A 17,843-nucleotide genomic window follows, 5' to 3' on the forward strand; every position below is an offset into this window, starting at 1 on the left:
CACCTGACCATAGATTGAGCCCTAGAACTTCTTGCTTTTCAGTGTAGAGTTTCTTTCTCACTAGAACTTCGGAAATTTTTCTCCAGGTTAATCACTGTGTATATGATTAACCTTACCACTTGATGAATCATTAATATCACCACATGAAATATAGACAAATAGATAGACAGACAGACGGACAAACAGTTGGATACTCTACTACTGACAGCAGCAGGAACCGCACGACTACAAAAGACTGTATGAATTGTTACTATTATTATTATAAATAGTTTAGTAACAGTAATGTATACTACGTATGATTTGTCGATGTCATCTTTATTAAGTTGTATATGTTTATGATGAGTGATTCGTTATTGTATCAATAGAAACAATAGTAAAAATAGTAATATCAATAATAATAATAATAATAATAATAATAATAATAGTCATAACAATAACAACAATATTTGAGTAAATCATATTAGTAATAATACTTATCACTTTCATAGAAATTATAATATGATTTGTAAAATTCTAATATTGGATAGGTTCTGCTAAGTTTGAATAAAAATAACTCAAATAAAAAGGATAGTTGTTAAATAGAGACAGATAGATCGATAAACTTGATGGATAAACAGGTAGCTGGGTAGTATAGATAGACAGTCAGATGGAGAGTGTCGAAAAATAGTTTGTAAGCAAAACAGGTAGGAAATGGTTCTGACATAAGAAAGGATATCTCATGAACGAACAAACAGAATGACGGTAGAACCAGGAGACAAAGTAATAACAATAAATAATAGTAATAATAATAATAATAATAATAATAATAATAATAATAATGTTAAAGGTAAACACTAGCTGGAGCAAGTAAACAGAATGATGCCATCTTCAGTTTGTTTCTTTTTTCATATGAATCAAGAGCATTTGCCCATGTGTCATTATCAGTTTAAAAAGACATATGAAGGATGGATTATAAGGAATGAATAAAAGAGAAGAATGGCACTGTGTATATATATATATGTGTAAGAGAGAGGAATTAGGCACCAGGAAAAAAAATCAGTGAATGAGAGTACGAAGAAAAACGTAATGGGAAGAGGAAATGAAAACTAGTTTAAACAGGATAACCTACTATTCTATTTTTTCTGTAACTAACAATTTTATTTTCAAAAAAAATGAGGGGAATCAATAGTACAAACGAAGCAAAGTTGGTCTATTTTTTGCTAAATGCTCTAGTGTAAGAATTGAGTAATGCATCTCCAGTCGTACATGTGTACGTAGGCATAGATACAAGAAAATATAACTAATTGAGAGAAAAAAAACTCTTGCTTGTAGTAAGTAAAGGTATTTACTAGATTAGAAGAGGATAGAGTAGGGGAAGTTAGGGATTATTTGTATATGGGAAAGAGGGAAAGTAAGCTTCATCAGTACATTATTCCTCAGTAGTAGTAAACATAGTTTTGCTGAAGAGACACAAACATAAGTAAATGAAATTATTTCTTCACAGAAAAATAAGGAAATTTCATATGGATGGGGTCAAGTGGAGGGTGCGAAATGGAGGGATAATGATAGTTTTCCTCTCTCTTATCAATCTAGTAAAAATGATGAGATTAATATGACTATTGTGACTATCGTTACTACTATTACTACTACTACTACTACTACTGTTTTTTATGGTACCCGGTTGACTAGGAGTTAGTTAGGTATACAAACTGATCATGGTAATAATAAGCAACGGTTTTCTTACCCTACAGTTACATATATCAAATTACATCTACTTTGTTATCTGCTTTTTATCGTCCATTATCTCTCACAAATACACATACTCACCCTTATTATCCCATCTTGGCACCTTACTATCTCTATGGCGCTTTAAAGGAAAACGAATAGAAGAGCAAGTTAGAGGGAATTAAGAAAAAAAATAATTGCAAACATAATCATCATTATTGTTATCGTCAATCCCATCGCTGCCATCACCAAAACATCGGCAGAAAAGAGAAAAGATAAGAAGATACTGAGATATTAGATTGTATATGTGTTTGTCTGTATATAGATATACAATGAATCTATGAAAGTATAGTAGATTAATCATATAAGTTTGACATCTAATAATCAGTAAGAAGACTAAAAATAATGATATTTTCATTACTATGACTACAATTAATCATAATAATCATTATTATTAATAGTATCTCTAATCATGTTACATATCTGTTTGTATCTTCAAAATTCATTTATTTTTTCGCGCATTATTGTCTTTCAAATCTCCTACAATTCGTTGTACACAGGTATTTTTTTATTTATTCATTTAAATAAATAGACAGTACCATTAAAATGTGTACATTATATGTAATATATATATATGTTCCCAAAATCAAAAATTAATTTTTACCAACACTGTCTGTTTCTAAGAGTAATGTAACAACAATAACAAAACAATGTAGAGGCATAGAATGATTCCTGAAAGTGAACCAACTGATTCAATGTGAAGTACAATTATTATTATTATTATTATTATTATTATTATTACTACTATTACTACCACTAATAGTACTACTACTACTAATAATAATAATAATGGTAATTATAGTAAATAAATTACTACAATGTAGAAACCTAACATTCTCATTGACTAGAAATGATATTTTATCATTGGTTTATGTGTGTGTATGTATGTAAACAATGCAGAGTGTATAGAAACGGTCAAATAACAAATCAGAACAACAATAGAGAATAGAGAAAGATTAAACTCTTTAAGTATTAATTAATCAGTGGTGAAAACAGTAGATATGATCATGTAATGTAAAGGTGTATTGGATTATTTTTTTTAAAAAAAAGAGGCGCAGAGGGAGGTAGGTAGGAAAGAACATGGGTGGACGTATCTAATGATCATATATGTATTGTATTCTAGCAATTTTCGTATAAGAAAATGTGTTTATCCATGACAATAACAAATATGAAATTGTTATTCAAACAAAATATAATGTAACTGATAAAAAAAGTACTAATGGTAACAATAACAATCAAGATCAGGAGTTATGAAGCTTGAGGATGACGATGACGATAATGATGATGATGATGATGTTAACGAGGATGCAAAGAGCAGCTGTGTTATGGAGAGGTGGGTTGAAACGGAAGTGAAGTAAATCACTGTTTGAAAAAAACGTATGTATTAGTATTTTCTTTAAGAAAAAAAAGGGTCAAAGGACCAGCTTTTCAGTAAAAGAAGATTCATATGTGTATGTATACAAAAGAAAAGAGGAAAACACTGTACCAAACAAATAAGAATTACACTTTTAAATCTTCTATTCCTGACTTTATCCGAACATACACACATACACGTACACACTCAGTTTGTTCAAAAAGTGTTCGAATAATAATACAAATACCTCTCATTAATTCTAAAATCTAATAATAATAATAATAATAATAATAATAATAATAATAATAATAATAATAATAATAATAATAATAATAATAATAATAATAATAATAATAATAATAGGAAGAATCATACACAAATCATGCAGCTTTGTTAGGCATTTGCTTACGACAATTTTGATTGGATACATTCTGTTTTTTCAGCTTTAATCTTCTTCCTTACCAATACGATATCGATAATCAGTGAATAAATTTAGGAAGTGGAAAGGTGGAAAGACTGATTAAAATGTACTCCGAAAGTATACGGATACATATGTATGTATATGTATATGCGCGTTTTAGATTATTTCAGTAGTCTTTCGTCATTTCTTCTTAAAGTCATGTACATAAACATGCATTCACATAGACCAACCAACACACACATACACACACAAGAAATTTTATTGTAATAAAAAATGTGGGAAGCAATTCATATAAAACCATCAATAGTAGGAGGAACTGTTTTTTTCTAAGAGAGAAAAGAAAAATCTATCATTATTCTTTACTTGCTCCTTTTCAATTCGTCACCTTTATAACTGAGATTGTTAAATGCGTTGTACACGATGTTGTTGTCGTCTTTGCGCTGTTTCCGGTGATCCTTGATTCGATGGTGGATTTATCATAATTTTCGGTGTATCTAATAATGGTAAACTATCAGTATTCCTATCTTCCTTAACATTAATAGTTTGTCCTTTTGTATTATTTACTGTATCCTTGGGATCAATGCAGAATAGAACTGGTTGTTGCTGTTTTGTTGGGAACGCTACAGATGGTGAATTTGATGTGGATTGATCATGTTGATCATTAGCGTCGGAATTATTATTATTACTATTATTACCAGGAGTAGTAGTCGTAGTAGAATTATTGGATAAATGATTCGTTTCAGTTCTGAGGGTTTCATCCTCATCATCCTCACACGGTGATGTAGACGAAAAGTGTTTCGCTTTACGATGTCGTGTTTTTGATGAACTCCCACTACTAGGCTTTGTATCTTTCGATTTATTACTAAAAAGAAATTAACAGGGAAAGATGAGATAAAATAAGTGAAGGAAGAATGAGCATCCATATGAAATATGATTGTAACAGACTGATCTTGGTTGAGGTACCATTAAGAACCAGAGTTCACCAAACAACTGCAGGTGCTCTTCAGTAATGCGCATTTACTATCCCATCTATAATCCAACTGGGGACCTTCAGCTCTCATGATGAACATTCGGCTATTAAATCGTAAATAAAGTCCCTAACTATTATCAATGAGATTGGATGATCACCGCGCAATATAACAAATTGGTTAAAGTTACAATCGTACCACCGAACCTCGACCATGGGGTTCTGATGACTAAAAGTTCATTTGAAAATGTGACTGTTCTAGGTACAATTCCCGGTGGTGAGGCTATGGATGCGCATTTTTTAGAATTCCCATCCTAAAAAGAGACAGCTATTCAGTACTCTTTAATTTTCAGTGGTACTTGAATTGAGATCAATCTCTGAAAACAAGGTCTACAAATTAAATCAGTTTCCATGTGCATGTAGAGAAAAAAAGAAACTGTGAGATTAGTTAATTCATTACAGTAGTACCAATAAAGTAAACCTTATCAGATAACGATTTTCATAATTTTGTTTTAAAATAATAATTTTCCCTAGAAAAAAATGTAATGGGAAGGAAAATCTAACACGAAGTGATGGTCAGGGATGACGGGAGATTTGATGAGAGCGATGAAGAAAACAAACGAAAAATTTACTAATCAATGCAAATAAGACTAGACACAGTCATTTATGCACATAGACTCAGTTACAAACTTATGGAATACACAAATGCAAAGCATTATAGGTCTGTTTAAAAGGTGTGTAAGCAACGTTGTTAATGAGGAAATGTGTACATTTGGTATAAATATACACAATAAATCAAGTTGCAACACTTCCACAAAAATAACAACGACAACACAATGAAAAAAGAAAAGTAGTAGAATGGAGCTTTGAAGAAGTAGCTGAAAAAAGAGTAGTGTATTGATCAAAAGAAATATGTCAATTAAAAGGAACGGATCAGTGATTGGGTGAAATTAATGAATAAAATATCATGAAGTAATCAGAGCTAAAAGACAAGAACCATAGTTCTACTTGAGATTTTTATAAAACAATCGTAGCGTCTGCCATCTCAATGTTGGATATTCACATTGAGATTTGGACCGAGTAGTGCATACACCTCTTCGATCAGTAATAAAGGATTAAACATGCATAACATTGACTAGCGATACTTAACGTTTACTCAGTATACATACACCTCAGTTCTACAGGAAGTCAAATGTTGGCCTGAATAACACCATGGTAGTGTCCTAGACTGTGTAGCAGGTTGATGAAGCTTTAAAACCACCAGGAAGAATCAGTTCCCTTAAAATCGTAGGTGAGTCGTACTGACAAGTGTCAAATACCATGAAACTAAGTTAGTATATAGTTTATTCTAGATTCCTTCCAACTCTAACCTAACTGACCTACTGAGTTCAGATGGTTATTAACTACTTTAATTAGTACAATTTTTATTCGTAAGGCTTTACAGAAAAGCCAATTTCTGGCTGTACTGTAAAAATATACTCAAACTCGTAACAAAAAGGGCGAGAACAATGAGGCTTCCCTTCTCACAGGATGCACAGAGACTTACCAAAAACTAATGATATTTCAAATACAGAATATACATATCATTTTGGATCAATATTCTCATAAAAATGAATAGTGAACACATTTATAACAAATTATCATGTACACTTAAGTTGACAGGGGCCAAATTTCTCAATATTGTCCGAACTAAATGATTTACAATTTGATATTGTGATCTAGATATCCTTGTTTATGTTTCTGTAAACCATTCCAAAGCTGTTGCTCAGTATCGTATATTATAACTGATATATAACAAATGTTTTGGTCATACTGACACGATGATTTCCAGCCTCATCAAACTGATTCATTATATTTACCTAGTACTCTACATGCAGGCTCAGAATTACTAACTTAATAAGTTCACTATGCACTCGAGCCATGGTTCGAAGGCATTATTCATGATTAGTTAATCACAACCTACGCATATTTTCAACTTTCAAGGAATATGCTTCACAGTCATTAGTAATATATATAGAACATATTCTATTTGGACAGCGCTGGATCTGTTGGGACACATCGAGAGTTCCTTGAAAAGTCATTACAAATTAAAAGTATGCAAATACTTCATTCGGTCAGCTTTCAACGGAAACTTCCTAGAGAGTCTTCGAAAGAAGATGGGTAACATGTTATATACTGATTGGAATTTCATAGAAATTATTATTAAATTAAGGATGTTTTCAGAAACCTCCACAATATCAACACTATCCGCAAACTTACAAAATCTCACTGCTTTCTATAACTAAATTAACCTTGATAGTCAGGCTTCTTTCCATACTTCCCATCTCTTATCTATCGTCAGCGATTCAATTGTAGGAGAATTAGTAGTTGTTAAAAATTCGAGTGCTCAAGCACCAAACCTGTTAATATCTAATCATCTGTCTGTAAAACCATTAGTTGATGAATAATGAGATTTGTCAACCATCTACTACTAACCATCACCAACCGATAACTCATGATTTGTCCACAACTCTCTAGACTTCCTCTAAGCCTGCTGCACATATATTCACGTATTTTATGTATAAAAACAATCAATATTATAGTAAGTAAACATCGAGAAGAGCAAGCTGATGAATAATTTATGCATGCGAGTGAAATAGTTGAGTGCGTTGACAACTTCACTTTTCTTGGAAGTTTCACCAACCCTTGTGAGTTGATAGCCCAGTAAAATCTTGGTACACGGTTTTGGAAAACTGGCTTAACTCTCACCAAATCGGACTATTTGTAGAGTGGGTGAAATGTCTCTTGCTAAGAAAAGTGTGCGGCAATTAAATTTGTCCTAATTTATAGCTGTAAGATATGTCCTTTTTGAAAGAGAGAATATTTGTGGGTCACTAGCAATTAATCACATATGTCTCCGAAGCATTGCTTGCAAATGTTGCAGCTACTGAGTGAGAAGAATTGAGGTTAGATCCAGAGTACTAGGTAGACATGGAGAATCGGTTGAGAAGGTTGTGAATATTCATCAACTGAAGTGGTTGGGATATGTATAACTTAGACCCGATCACAACATAAGTACATGTGTTATGTTTGCTGGTACGAAGATTGGTTCGGAAGAAAGCTAAGGAAGCTGTCAACTGTTGAACTAGGGAGTATATGTAGGTGTACACAACCATGTTTGGGTTCCGGATGATCATCATAACCATTTGTTAGAAACAATGGGGAACATGGAACAGAATCGGTCACAATCGTGCAGATGGCTTTGTTCTTTTTTTCCTTAAATTGTGAGTTTCAAAATTATTTTATACCTTACATCACACTAACTCATTCTTTTTCTCGGATCATATCATCTATGCCGAATCTAATATACTCACATCGATACTGTGATAATTTCACTTCACTGTGCTAATGTAGCATGGTAATTTGAATCAATGAACATAAATAACAGGTTCTACATTGGTTATGACTGACTGAAATTGCCAGGTCCTATTTTGATTCCGATTAGTTGGCTGACTGATAAACGTTGAGGAGAGCGAGAGATAGGGGTAAGAAATATTCAATATGCATTTACTTTTTACCTCTACATCTAGACAAATTAAAAGTGAACTATCAATTATAAAACTAAATCAAGTCTAACGGCAAAAACTTACGAAGCCTTTTTACACTCATTATTTATATCCGCACCACTTAACTGGCGCCATATAGATGTTTTTGACATTTCTTCTGTGATATTGATACGCTGCAAAAGTTGGTGAAGAAGAAAGAAAAATAGTCAGGAAACCAAATATACTTGACTATGATTATTGGAGTGGTTACTGAGTAGTGTAGTAATAGTAGTAATGTTAGTAGTAGTGTTATGAACGGGAACACAAATGTAGATATCAAGCGTACCTTTTTAAAAAATTACAGAGTTTTTTGGTAAGTTGTGAAAACCATACATTCAATATTTTATTTACAAATTCCCCATCAATTGTCTCGAACTTCATCGTTGCTTCATTGCTACAGCAATCACTCTTTGTTCCCGTTCTCTACGATTCGATCTTCCCAAACTTCGCTGTCAGACATCTCACTTCTGACTGGTGTTATATACTACTTTTGTAGACACAAATTGCATACACCTTAGTAGTAGTGGTAGTATTAGTAGTAGCCACTGTCATTGGTCTGGTCCTTAGTGTTCTCGATCAAGTCTTAGGAATCGGAGTTTTATGTAATATTTTCATATATTACAAGATTGAGGTAAATTTGACAGGGCGGCCTGAAAGCCATAGTGGTAACGTCTAAGGCAGCAAAACTTGGAGATGCGGGTTCGAATTCCACAGGCAGCATCAGTTCTACCAAGAGTACATGTTCACCATTTTGATGAGTGTCAGGTATCATGAAGCTTGAGCCAAACAGGGTTTTCCGTCAACTACCTTCAACCATGTAACACCAAAATATTCTGCGTACGATCTCGAGCGATTTAGACTAGTAGACACACATTTGCAACTCATTCGATAGAGTTCTGTTAGCCTTAAAAGACTAAACAGACATGGCATCGGTCACTACTCAGTGATTAATCATTTGTAAATACCTAAGTGTTATAGGATGCCATTGGGTGCTCGAATAGCTGTGCTAAAATCTCTTTCTGTGAAGCTGGGTTATAGGGGTCCGAATCCTATAGAGAATATCGATTCTGTCAAGATTGTAGGTACGCCGTGCTAAGTGTCAACCAGGAAGAAAGATTATTGGCGCTTAAAGGTGATCAAAAGGAAACCGTGAACTATTTAAAAATAAGACAAGTATAATTTTTAAAAAAAATAGAAATAGTTACCTTTTCTTCTGATTGAGATATTTTCTTTTCTTGTAAAAGATTCGCACTACTTGAAAATTTCGTGTTCTGGAAAACAGGAATGTAAATGGTGCAGTGAGTGAGTGGATGAGAGAGAAAAAGAAATGGAGGAAAGAAGTCAGTAATAGTCCAATGGACAGATACATATTGATTTCCGAATCACATTGAGAAATTAGCCTAATTTTAGCTACAGGAGTAAAAAAAAATATATAACTCTACTGAACCTGAACATAATTTTTCGTCACATGACCACCAATAAGGTCAAATACAAAGTCGATGTGTTTCTAAAGTTTTTATCACAACACGAGAAATCACGACCATATATTGAGTAGCGTAGTCGTTCCTAAATTACCATGTATCGTACGCCCAAAGTGAAATCCAAATGTCAGGATTTAATAGCAACGGAGACAGTTTTCTAGATAATTAATCAATCTGTAGGTTGGATTAATCACAGATTGATTTCAGTCAAGATTAAACTGAAAACCAAGGAGGACTGAACAGTTGCCTCATTTCAGTATAGTGCAGGGTTCTTCAGTAGTGTGCTTTCACGACACCACCAAGAAATCGGACAGATGTTATCAGTAGAATGGTTCTCATGGTTAAGCGTTCGCTGAGAGACTTTAAGGTCTTGGGATCAGTTACTGTTCAGTTCTGCCTAGTTCTCAATAGTATTTCGAAATACATCAATCTGTAACAGATAAAATCTGCTGAATAAAATTCGGCAATTCATTTGTAGTAAACTGGTTATAATTTTTCTATTCTGATTGGTGAAAGACAGCAACAACCAACATGACTAAAAAAATCTACTAGTTAAAGCTACACGAAGAAAATACCGTATAACAAACGTTTGCTGAATAGCAAACAACTCTTAAAAATACATAACCGAGTTTCATCATTGAAATAACATCCAATGGTGACGACCTTTGGTGACCTGGAAAATGATCCTGTTAAGAAAGTAGGGCTAGCTTTTGACCAATCAGGTTGCGAGCAGAGTGAATGAATAATATATTACATACAAACCTAGAAATGATTAGAATTAGGGGTTAAAAATAAGGGTGGGAGAACATTTTGGGGCCTCATATTAATGAACGGTTATAGTAGATAGTTCTTTTTTTTCAAATCTCATAAATATATCAGTTCTCTCTGAAAATTCATGAATCATTGATATTTTAATCATGCTTGTTTGCAATTATTTCTATCTTCAAAAGATTGATCACTTTCCCATGTCCCCAAATACCCTGGTATGGCCAAGGGAAAGGAGAGTCTCCTCCCCCCCCTCGAACGCCTCGCATATGGTCACGCATATATGCCCTCTGTCAGGGAACTACTCACAGTCTTCTCGTGGTAACGTTGTTGCCAACGGAGTTGAGAAGACAAAAAGCGAATGTTGGGAGAAGGCTTAAACCGGGTTAGTAAGTACGAAGAATCCACCTAGGGGAGTTGAGAATCCATGATTCTAAACCAGTGTTGCACATAGGCTCTAGAATCTTGAGGGAACAAATAGTGCATAAAATTATTGTTGTTGCCGGCCACCATAGGATCGTATCCCCCAACGCTGCTCCAATGACTAGACCCTCGTGTCAAAGGGTCGGGGAGTGGCCTCCTAATAAAACCATCTGCTTTGGTTTGAACGCCCGGACAGTATTACGGTCCACACTCAGATTTTGTGTGGTGCACGTATATGTGTTTAAAAAACTGTAAATTACCTTCCGATTGTCATCTTAAAAATTGAAAAAGTTCTTTCCCATTTTTTAGTTGTTTCATGTCTATCAAATTTAAGCGGTTTGATGATTATATGATGATTGTAGGCTTAACTCATTTTATACCTTGTTCTAAGCAAGACATAAGCAATTCGTCATTGTGTTTTGAATTTCTAGCAGAAATTCCAAAGGTGTGATATTTTAAATTCTAGTGGTTCATAAGTATACTTCTAACCGAAATTCTTCTTGCTTTTTTATCACCTTGTGTAAGCATTTATTGATAATGTGAATAGTTATCTCGATAGTTAGTTCTTCTGATTTTAATCGAATTTAATTAAATATAAATTACGTATTGTACAATGTAAACATCAACCATAATTGATAACATGATAATGAAGTGTATTTTTGACATCTTGTTAGCGAACTAGTGAAGTTTGTATTACGATTACAACAAAGAAGTGCATAAATTCTGATGTTTGCCCAGTGAAATTAGAATAAGATTGAACGGAGAGCGAGCCAAATCTGTGATTAGTAATGTAAACTATTGTTATATGTAAAGTGTTGATTTCACCGACGATTCACTTGAGTTCTGATTGTATCGTTCTCTAGAGTTCACACAGTGTTATCTCAGATTATCTGACTATCAATTATTAGCGGGGAATTGTGTAATTATGTATCACTTAATCTAATCAAGTGGTCCAATTATCTAGTGTATCAATCGACTGATCAGTCGTATTAGCCAGTCTGATGAATAGTGTGTTTATTCCATTACTTACCGATTGTATTATCTCAAGGTGTTTTGTAGTATTATCAAATCAAATTACATTTCTAACTTTTCTAGATGGAATATGTACACTAGAACTCTTGACAATATTCTCGCATTTCTTTACACAAATGCATCAAATATGTCAAACTTAATCAAACTTAGAAACGCAACATATAATACGTAGTTATGTAAAGGATTTCTTTTGCTAAATGAATTATGTGTATTTCTGTGTGAGTACATGTATTTATGTAAAAAGGCGTCATTTGACATTGATTAAAGTGTTTCAAATATTTAATAGTTAGATCAAATTGATGAATCTTCAGATAAGGAAAGGAGTTAAAATTGATAATTGTGAACTAGTTAGATTGTTAGTGATTGGACATTTACAGTAAATTCAGTTGAGACGAATATCTTGAAACTAATTACACTGTTATTAAACAGAGACATAAATAGGAAAAATATATTCGTCTGGCGATCGACATAAATGAAGAGTTGTTTGATTATTTTACGACATTCTCATATTTGCATTATTAGGAATTAATCATTTTTTATGTCTGATAGACCTTAACATTCTATTTTGATCGAATAATGAACCATTGAATTCTAAACATATATGCACGCTGGTAGAATTTATAGAAATGGATCGCATGAACAAAGATCTGTCGATCCGACCATATCTTTTACCAACTGTTTAATCTGACTAATTAGTACAACAGTAATAATTTTTTGTAGATATAAAACTATTTTAAGTATAGGGTTGTGAAGATTACTGATTTTTATTTAAATCATGATCCGATTATTGTTAGACCATCAATGAAAACCTAGAAACACTGGATGCCGTTTCGTTCTAGCATATGACTTCTCAGCACCGTGTAATCACGATCCCGCATTCTGGAATCAAATCTAGATCCTTCAGTCTCGCGCGCAAATCGTCAACTTCAGGACTACTGCGCCGTCATCCAACAGTGGTGATTTTTAGCTTCAATCAAACCACAATATTGCGCGACCATCTATTTTCTACGTTGGGTAACTGCCTCACACCTGATGGAGCTCCACTAATTACAGCTTCTCACCATTTTATAGCGTAAGTCGGACAAAACCAGTCAGAAGAACGTTGATAAATAGATAATTTCACTGTCGTATATAATCAAGACCAATATCAATACAACTGGAGTTTAAATATGTTAGTCATACCCGCCCTCGCATTAGTGAATGATTTTTTGCACTGTCCTACTTTGCAGTCCTTAAACCTGTCACCTAATAATATGAATAATTTTAAAAATGGTACAAGTCGTGATTATGACCGTTGTTATGGATACGAAGGTTAATAATCTATGCGGTAATTACCTTTTGAATAGAAATAAGCTCTAGTAATTACGTTGTCGTTAGTTTAGATTTGATTTTGAAAATGGTTACACCCAAAGATAATTTGTTTCTCACCGTGCTACGTCTTTATATATTTGAGTGGAAAAAAGGTGTACATGTTCACATATTTGGCAAACACTTCGATAACAATTAAATCAACGGAGAAACTACAAGTGATGAACAAACCAATCAGATTTAAGATAGAGAGTTTTGGATTTCGGGGTGAAGTTCACTCATCTATATGACTAAATAACATTTTGACATTATAGTTAATGTCAGTTCGTAATGAAGATTATAATTTTGCTTCTCAACCGTAACTTCTAACTCTAAATCTCAATTCTGATTTTCTACACTAATTTATAACCATCTTAAGACTCTAGTTAGTAGGTGAATTTTCTAAGTCACTTTGGCGTGGCACAGTGGTCGTTCATAAATCGTAGTCCTACCAAAACCAATCACTTTCTTATCGAATGTTTATGGTTAAAAATCCAGAAAATTTATCATTAAGATTAAAGAATTTAAACCATAGTTGTTTAAATGGGATTACAAGCACACATGTATACCAACAAACAATCCGAAAAGAAACAAGACAGTAATAATAATAATACTTAGATAAATAGATGATAAAGTACAATGTTTAAGAATATCATACAAACAACTAACCTTATTAAAATCATTATTACTTGGCACAGATGTGACTAATGAACGTGGAAATGGTTTACGTTTAGTACTTGGTAAAATTTGATCTAACCATTTTAATTCTTCTTGTGTAAATATAAAATCTAATCCTTTACGTATGAAACACATGGCTAAAACCTGTGTATATAGTTGAAAAGAAAAAAAGAACACTATTAAAATGAATAATTAAATATAATATATATAGTTTAAGAGATAATACAACTGATGGATACAGTGTTTGATAGACTCCCGAATCATCTAGACTGTTGAAAATCGCATGTTAAAAATTTTTCAATACAATGTTCAGAAGCCTAGAAAAGGCTAAAAAAAACATCTAGTTCGGTAAACATCAAAAATGTAGGGTTATATGTCACAGTTTGATTGGATCGTTACTTATTTTATTACTAAATTTAGTGCACTTCTTTAAGCTTTTGGTGGGTCAAGGCATTTGTAAACCTATAAATAAACTTTTCTATCAATAAATTAATCTTTAAGTAAAGCTTATATGCTTATCACACACTTTTTCATTACTGTTCGGGTTTAAGAATAGGAGAAATCTGATTGTATAGACAGGGGTTAGGCAGTCAATATCAAGCGTTCGACCAGCAGACATAATATAGAAAAATATTGGACAACAAATTCCAAACCCCAAGTTGGATCACAAAGAGAAGTAGTAGATCAGATCGAAAATACACCAATTTGTTCAGTGGATATGAAAAAAAACTTTTGACTAGTCTCTAGTTTAGTTATTCAATGTCCAACCTATGAGTGGTAATTTGATTGTAGTTGTTACCTCGATGTGATGGTCAGGATTGGCCATCGTGACGACCTACTGAGACTAGTATTGGCTAGGATGTCTTTTCCTCGAGATTCCACTATGTAAGGCAGATGTTCGGTTTAAAAATAGTAAGACAAAAAGCAGCCACCAAGGGTCCTAGAAATGTAACAACTGTTTCCTGTCTGGTAATCAAATGACAAGTAAACTGCAATTAATTACTTCTGCTTTGAAACATGGCTTCATACGTTATTTGTGTTTGATCATAGATTCTTCCGAAACGTTTCTTACGTATGTTGCTACCTGCCTACGAGCAATATTGTGGTTAGACACAGAGTACTAGATAAAAATGGCAAGTCTGTAGATGTGGTAATTGATAAACATCGATCGAGGTGGTTGACAAATGTCTTACGTATCTCTGGCAGAAGCCTATCTCGACAAGCTAGTATAAAGCTAGGGGCAGTCAAACTAAGATATAGGTATCATTACCAAGGTTTGATTTGATAATTTCGAATAAATTGAGCATTGGGTTGATTGTTATAAATAGATTAATTTGGTTATTTATTCTCTGAAGAAGTGATTTACAATAAGTCACGAAACGTCAGAAAATCTAATTTTCTATTCATTGGGATATCACAAATATATTATTTTTATTTAAAACTAAGATATAGCCTTAGTCCATAAACTCATTGACAATTGGACTGAGCAATGTTGTTAGTTTCAGACGTCACCCGATGACAAATCACAATCGTATCATCCGATTTCACATCTTTATCCTAACACCAAGTAGGAATATTTATAATCGGCTGATCACTGCGGAGTAGTAAACCAATGTTATGTTCATCTATTCCTCAGTTATGCTGAGTAATGTGTCCACTAATCTAAATTGCATTTAGGTTTTTTGGTGAAATTCAAATATCACTTATAATGATCAACAGAAATACCTGAGTATATTACCATGGGGTAAAAATGATAGTATTAAACGAATGAAATCCTGAGTTCCATCTCTGTAAATCGACACTGACTAAATTCTAACCCTAATCGCATAATCCTAAAACAAACTTTAATCTGGTGATACCACTCTTGGATTCTTGTGTGAAATTTATTCATTCACATGGCTGTAGAGTATTTTTAAATTATTATTGATTTCAGTTCATGACTAATTTCCTAATCATAACCTTGACTACAAACAATACAGGGACCCTTAGATATCTATTTGAGTCGTTTAAAGAGTTCAAAAATATACATAAGCTATAACCGTAAGGATGAGTTTATATATCGTTGACTTTTAGACTTACAGGCAGAGTAACCTGCAGAAGACTTTAATCGCGTTAAATATGTTTACACTTTGCAATGTTATTTTTTTCAACAAGGTATTCATTTATAAAAGCTATCTTCTGATTAGCTAGAAACTAACTGATCGTGCCTGTACTATACTTTCGCCGGGTTTTGTGAAGAAAAAGTAATCTCTCACTCTAACTAGATACCCTAGTCCTAATCCTATCCCTAACTCCTAACTCTAGCCCTACTCCCAACACTTCTTTGAGGAAATAATGCAATGAGACAAAGTATTATTCAATGAAATAAGATTAAATATTAAAAAAACACTTACCATAATAGGGAAGAGAATAGCAAGTACTTCAATTGATTTAATAACCCATAACATAACTAAGCAAGCAACTTGTATTATCGTGAATAAATGAACTCGACGTAGAGAGACATGTCTATACAAAGAGAAGAAACAAACAAACAAGTTAGAACAAAAAGTATTTTTATTACTTCAGTCAGTTAATCGGTAGTTATAAGCAGCATAGAGACTGACACATATGTGCGTAAGACTTCTTTTTCATCGTACATTAACTAGATGTGATATAATTTCACAGAGATGAATAAGAAGATAGTTAAAATCATCACTATAACAATGTTATTGGGAATAATTTTAGGTTTTTGTACTCTAAGATTGACGGTTTATTCGTGGAACTTTAACTGTTCTTCTGAACAAAATACCGGACCAATATCAAGGACGACAGTATAAGCTCTTGGTCATATGCGGAGAAATTTGAATGCTTCAATTCTACATGGATTTTGTGCTGATTATTTTGTTCGAAGGAACAATTAAAGCTCCAAACACAAACCATTCAGCTCAGGGGACGAAACCACCAAAATCCCTCACCTGAGCAACAAAATTTTTCACCATCTTAAGATGAAATGTTTAGAATATGGTTTGGAAAAAAAAAAGTGAGAATTGTATGAAGGAATACTATTACTCAAGATCTAGAGGAATATAAAGAAAGCGTGAATACATTCCAACTATTGCAACTGATTACAAGTCACATTACTCAGCATTTTCAATGACATTCATTAGTTGGTAAGGGTTAGTTATAAATTAATATCCTAAACTGCATTATGATATGGGTTACTAGATCCCTACTGACAAAAAGATACTGGAGATTTTGATAACCTTACAGATTGTTATATGTGTGTCTGCATGTGTGCGTATGAGAGGAGGGTTATGAAAAAGCGAACTGATGTAGTTTTATGTACGTGGTATGATTAAATTTTTAATAATATCATACGATAAGACTTAACAATTAGAATATGGATTTATTTATAGTTATCTACTCCGTATATACCTATTTCGTTTATAGACTCATGTCTTATGCGTTGATCAGTTATAAGTTTCGGATGACAATTATTAACCTCGAACTGTGGCCGCGATAATCTAAACAGATTTTGGATCAGGGACATAGTCTCTTCGATTTACTTATATTCAATCCGGTTAAAGAAAACTGTAAGTAGACAAGATCTCTATTTGCGGAATAGTTGGTAGATGTTACAACTCAAATGCACACAGTAATATAAAGTAATTTCCTGACCACTTAGCGACATAATTATTAAATTACAATGTGCGCATCGCCACGCCATCAATGAAAGAGAAAGTAAGTAATAGGTCGGTAATATATTAACATTAATTTGATTAAGTCTGGGGAGTGTAATTGAATAATAGTAGCAAAGAATAGAAGTAAAAATCTAGAAAAAGAAGTGAGGAAAGGGGCAAATAACTGAGGAAAGTGTAATGCATTTGTATCTTTTTGTTTCCATCGATCATTCACTGAAAAATCAACATAATCTAGGGGAATATAACGATTTTTCAAGAAATTACATCAAAATTTTAAAAAAAAATGCTGGACCAATCATACAATCCGCTTAGCAGCAAATTAGTGAATGAGTTGGAATAAGGATATC

At 33.1% G+C, this 17,843-nt stretch overlaps 1 protein-coding gene across 1 annotated transcript in view; it reads right to left on the reverse strand.

The window, feature by feature from the left end:
• SLC4A8_1 (Electroneutral sodium bicarbonate exchanger 1) overlaps nucleotides 1-17,843 on the reverse strand; it is a 128,263-nt gene that overhangs the window by 26,958 nt on the left and 83,462 nt on the right. The window contains exons 20-24 of the mRNA XM_051217877.1: nucleotides 16,210-16,321; nucleotides 13,808-13,960; nucleotides 9,296-9,361; nucleotides 8,136-8,224; nucleotides 1-4,401 (exon numbers count right to left, since the gene is read on the reverse strand). The exon at nucleotides 1-4,401 is cut by the window's left edge and continues 26,268 nt beyond it. Coding sequence (XP_051064307.1) covers nucleotides 3,942-4,401; nucleotides 8,136-8,224; nucleotides 9,296-9,361; nucleotides 13,808-13,960; nucleotides 16,210-16,321 — 880 coding nt within the window. The 3' untranslated portion in view covers nucleotides 1-3,941. The remainder of the gene's footprint in view (nucleotides 4,402-8,135; nucleotides 8,225-9,295; nucleotides 9,362-13,807; nucleotides 13,961-16,209; nucleotides 16,322-17,843) is intronic.

The sequence above is a fragment of the Schistosoma haematobium genome, chromosome 7 (genome assembly GCF_000699445.3).
Source record: "Schistosoma haematobium chromosome 7, whole genome shotgun sequence".
Taxonomy (NCBI): domain Eukaryota; kingdom Metazoa; phylum Platyhelminthes; class Trematoda; order Strigeidida; family Schistosomatidae; genus Schistosoma; species Schistosoma haematobium.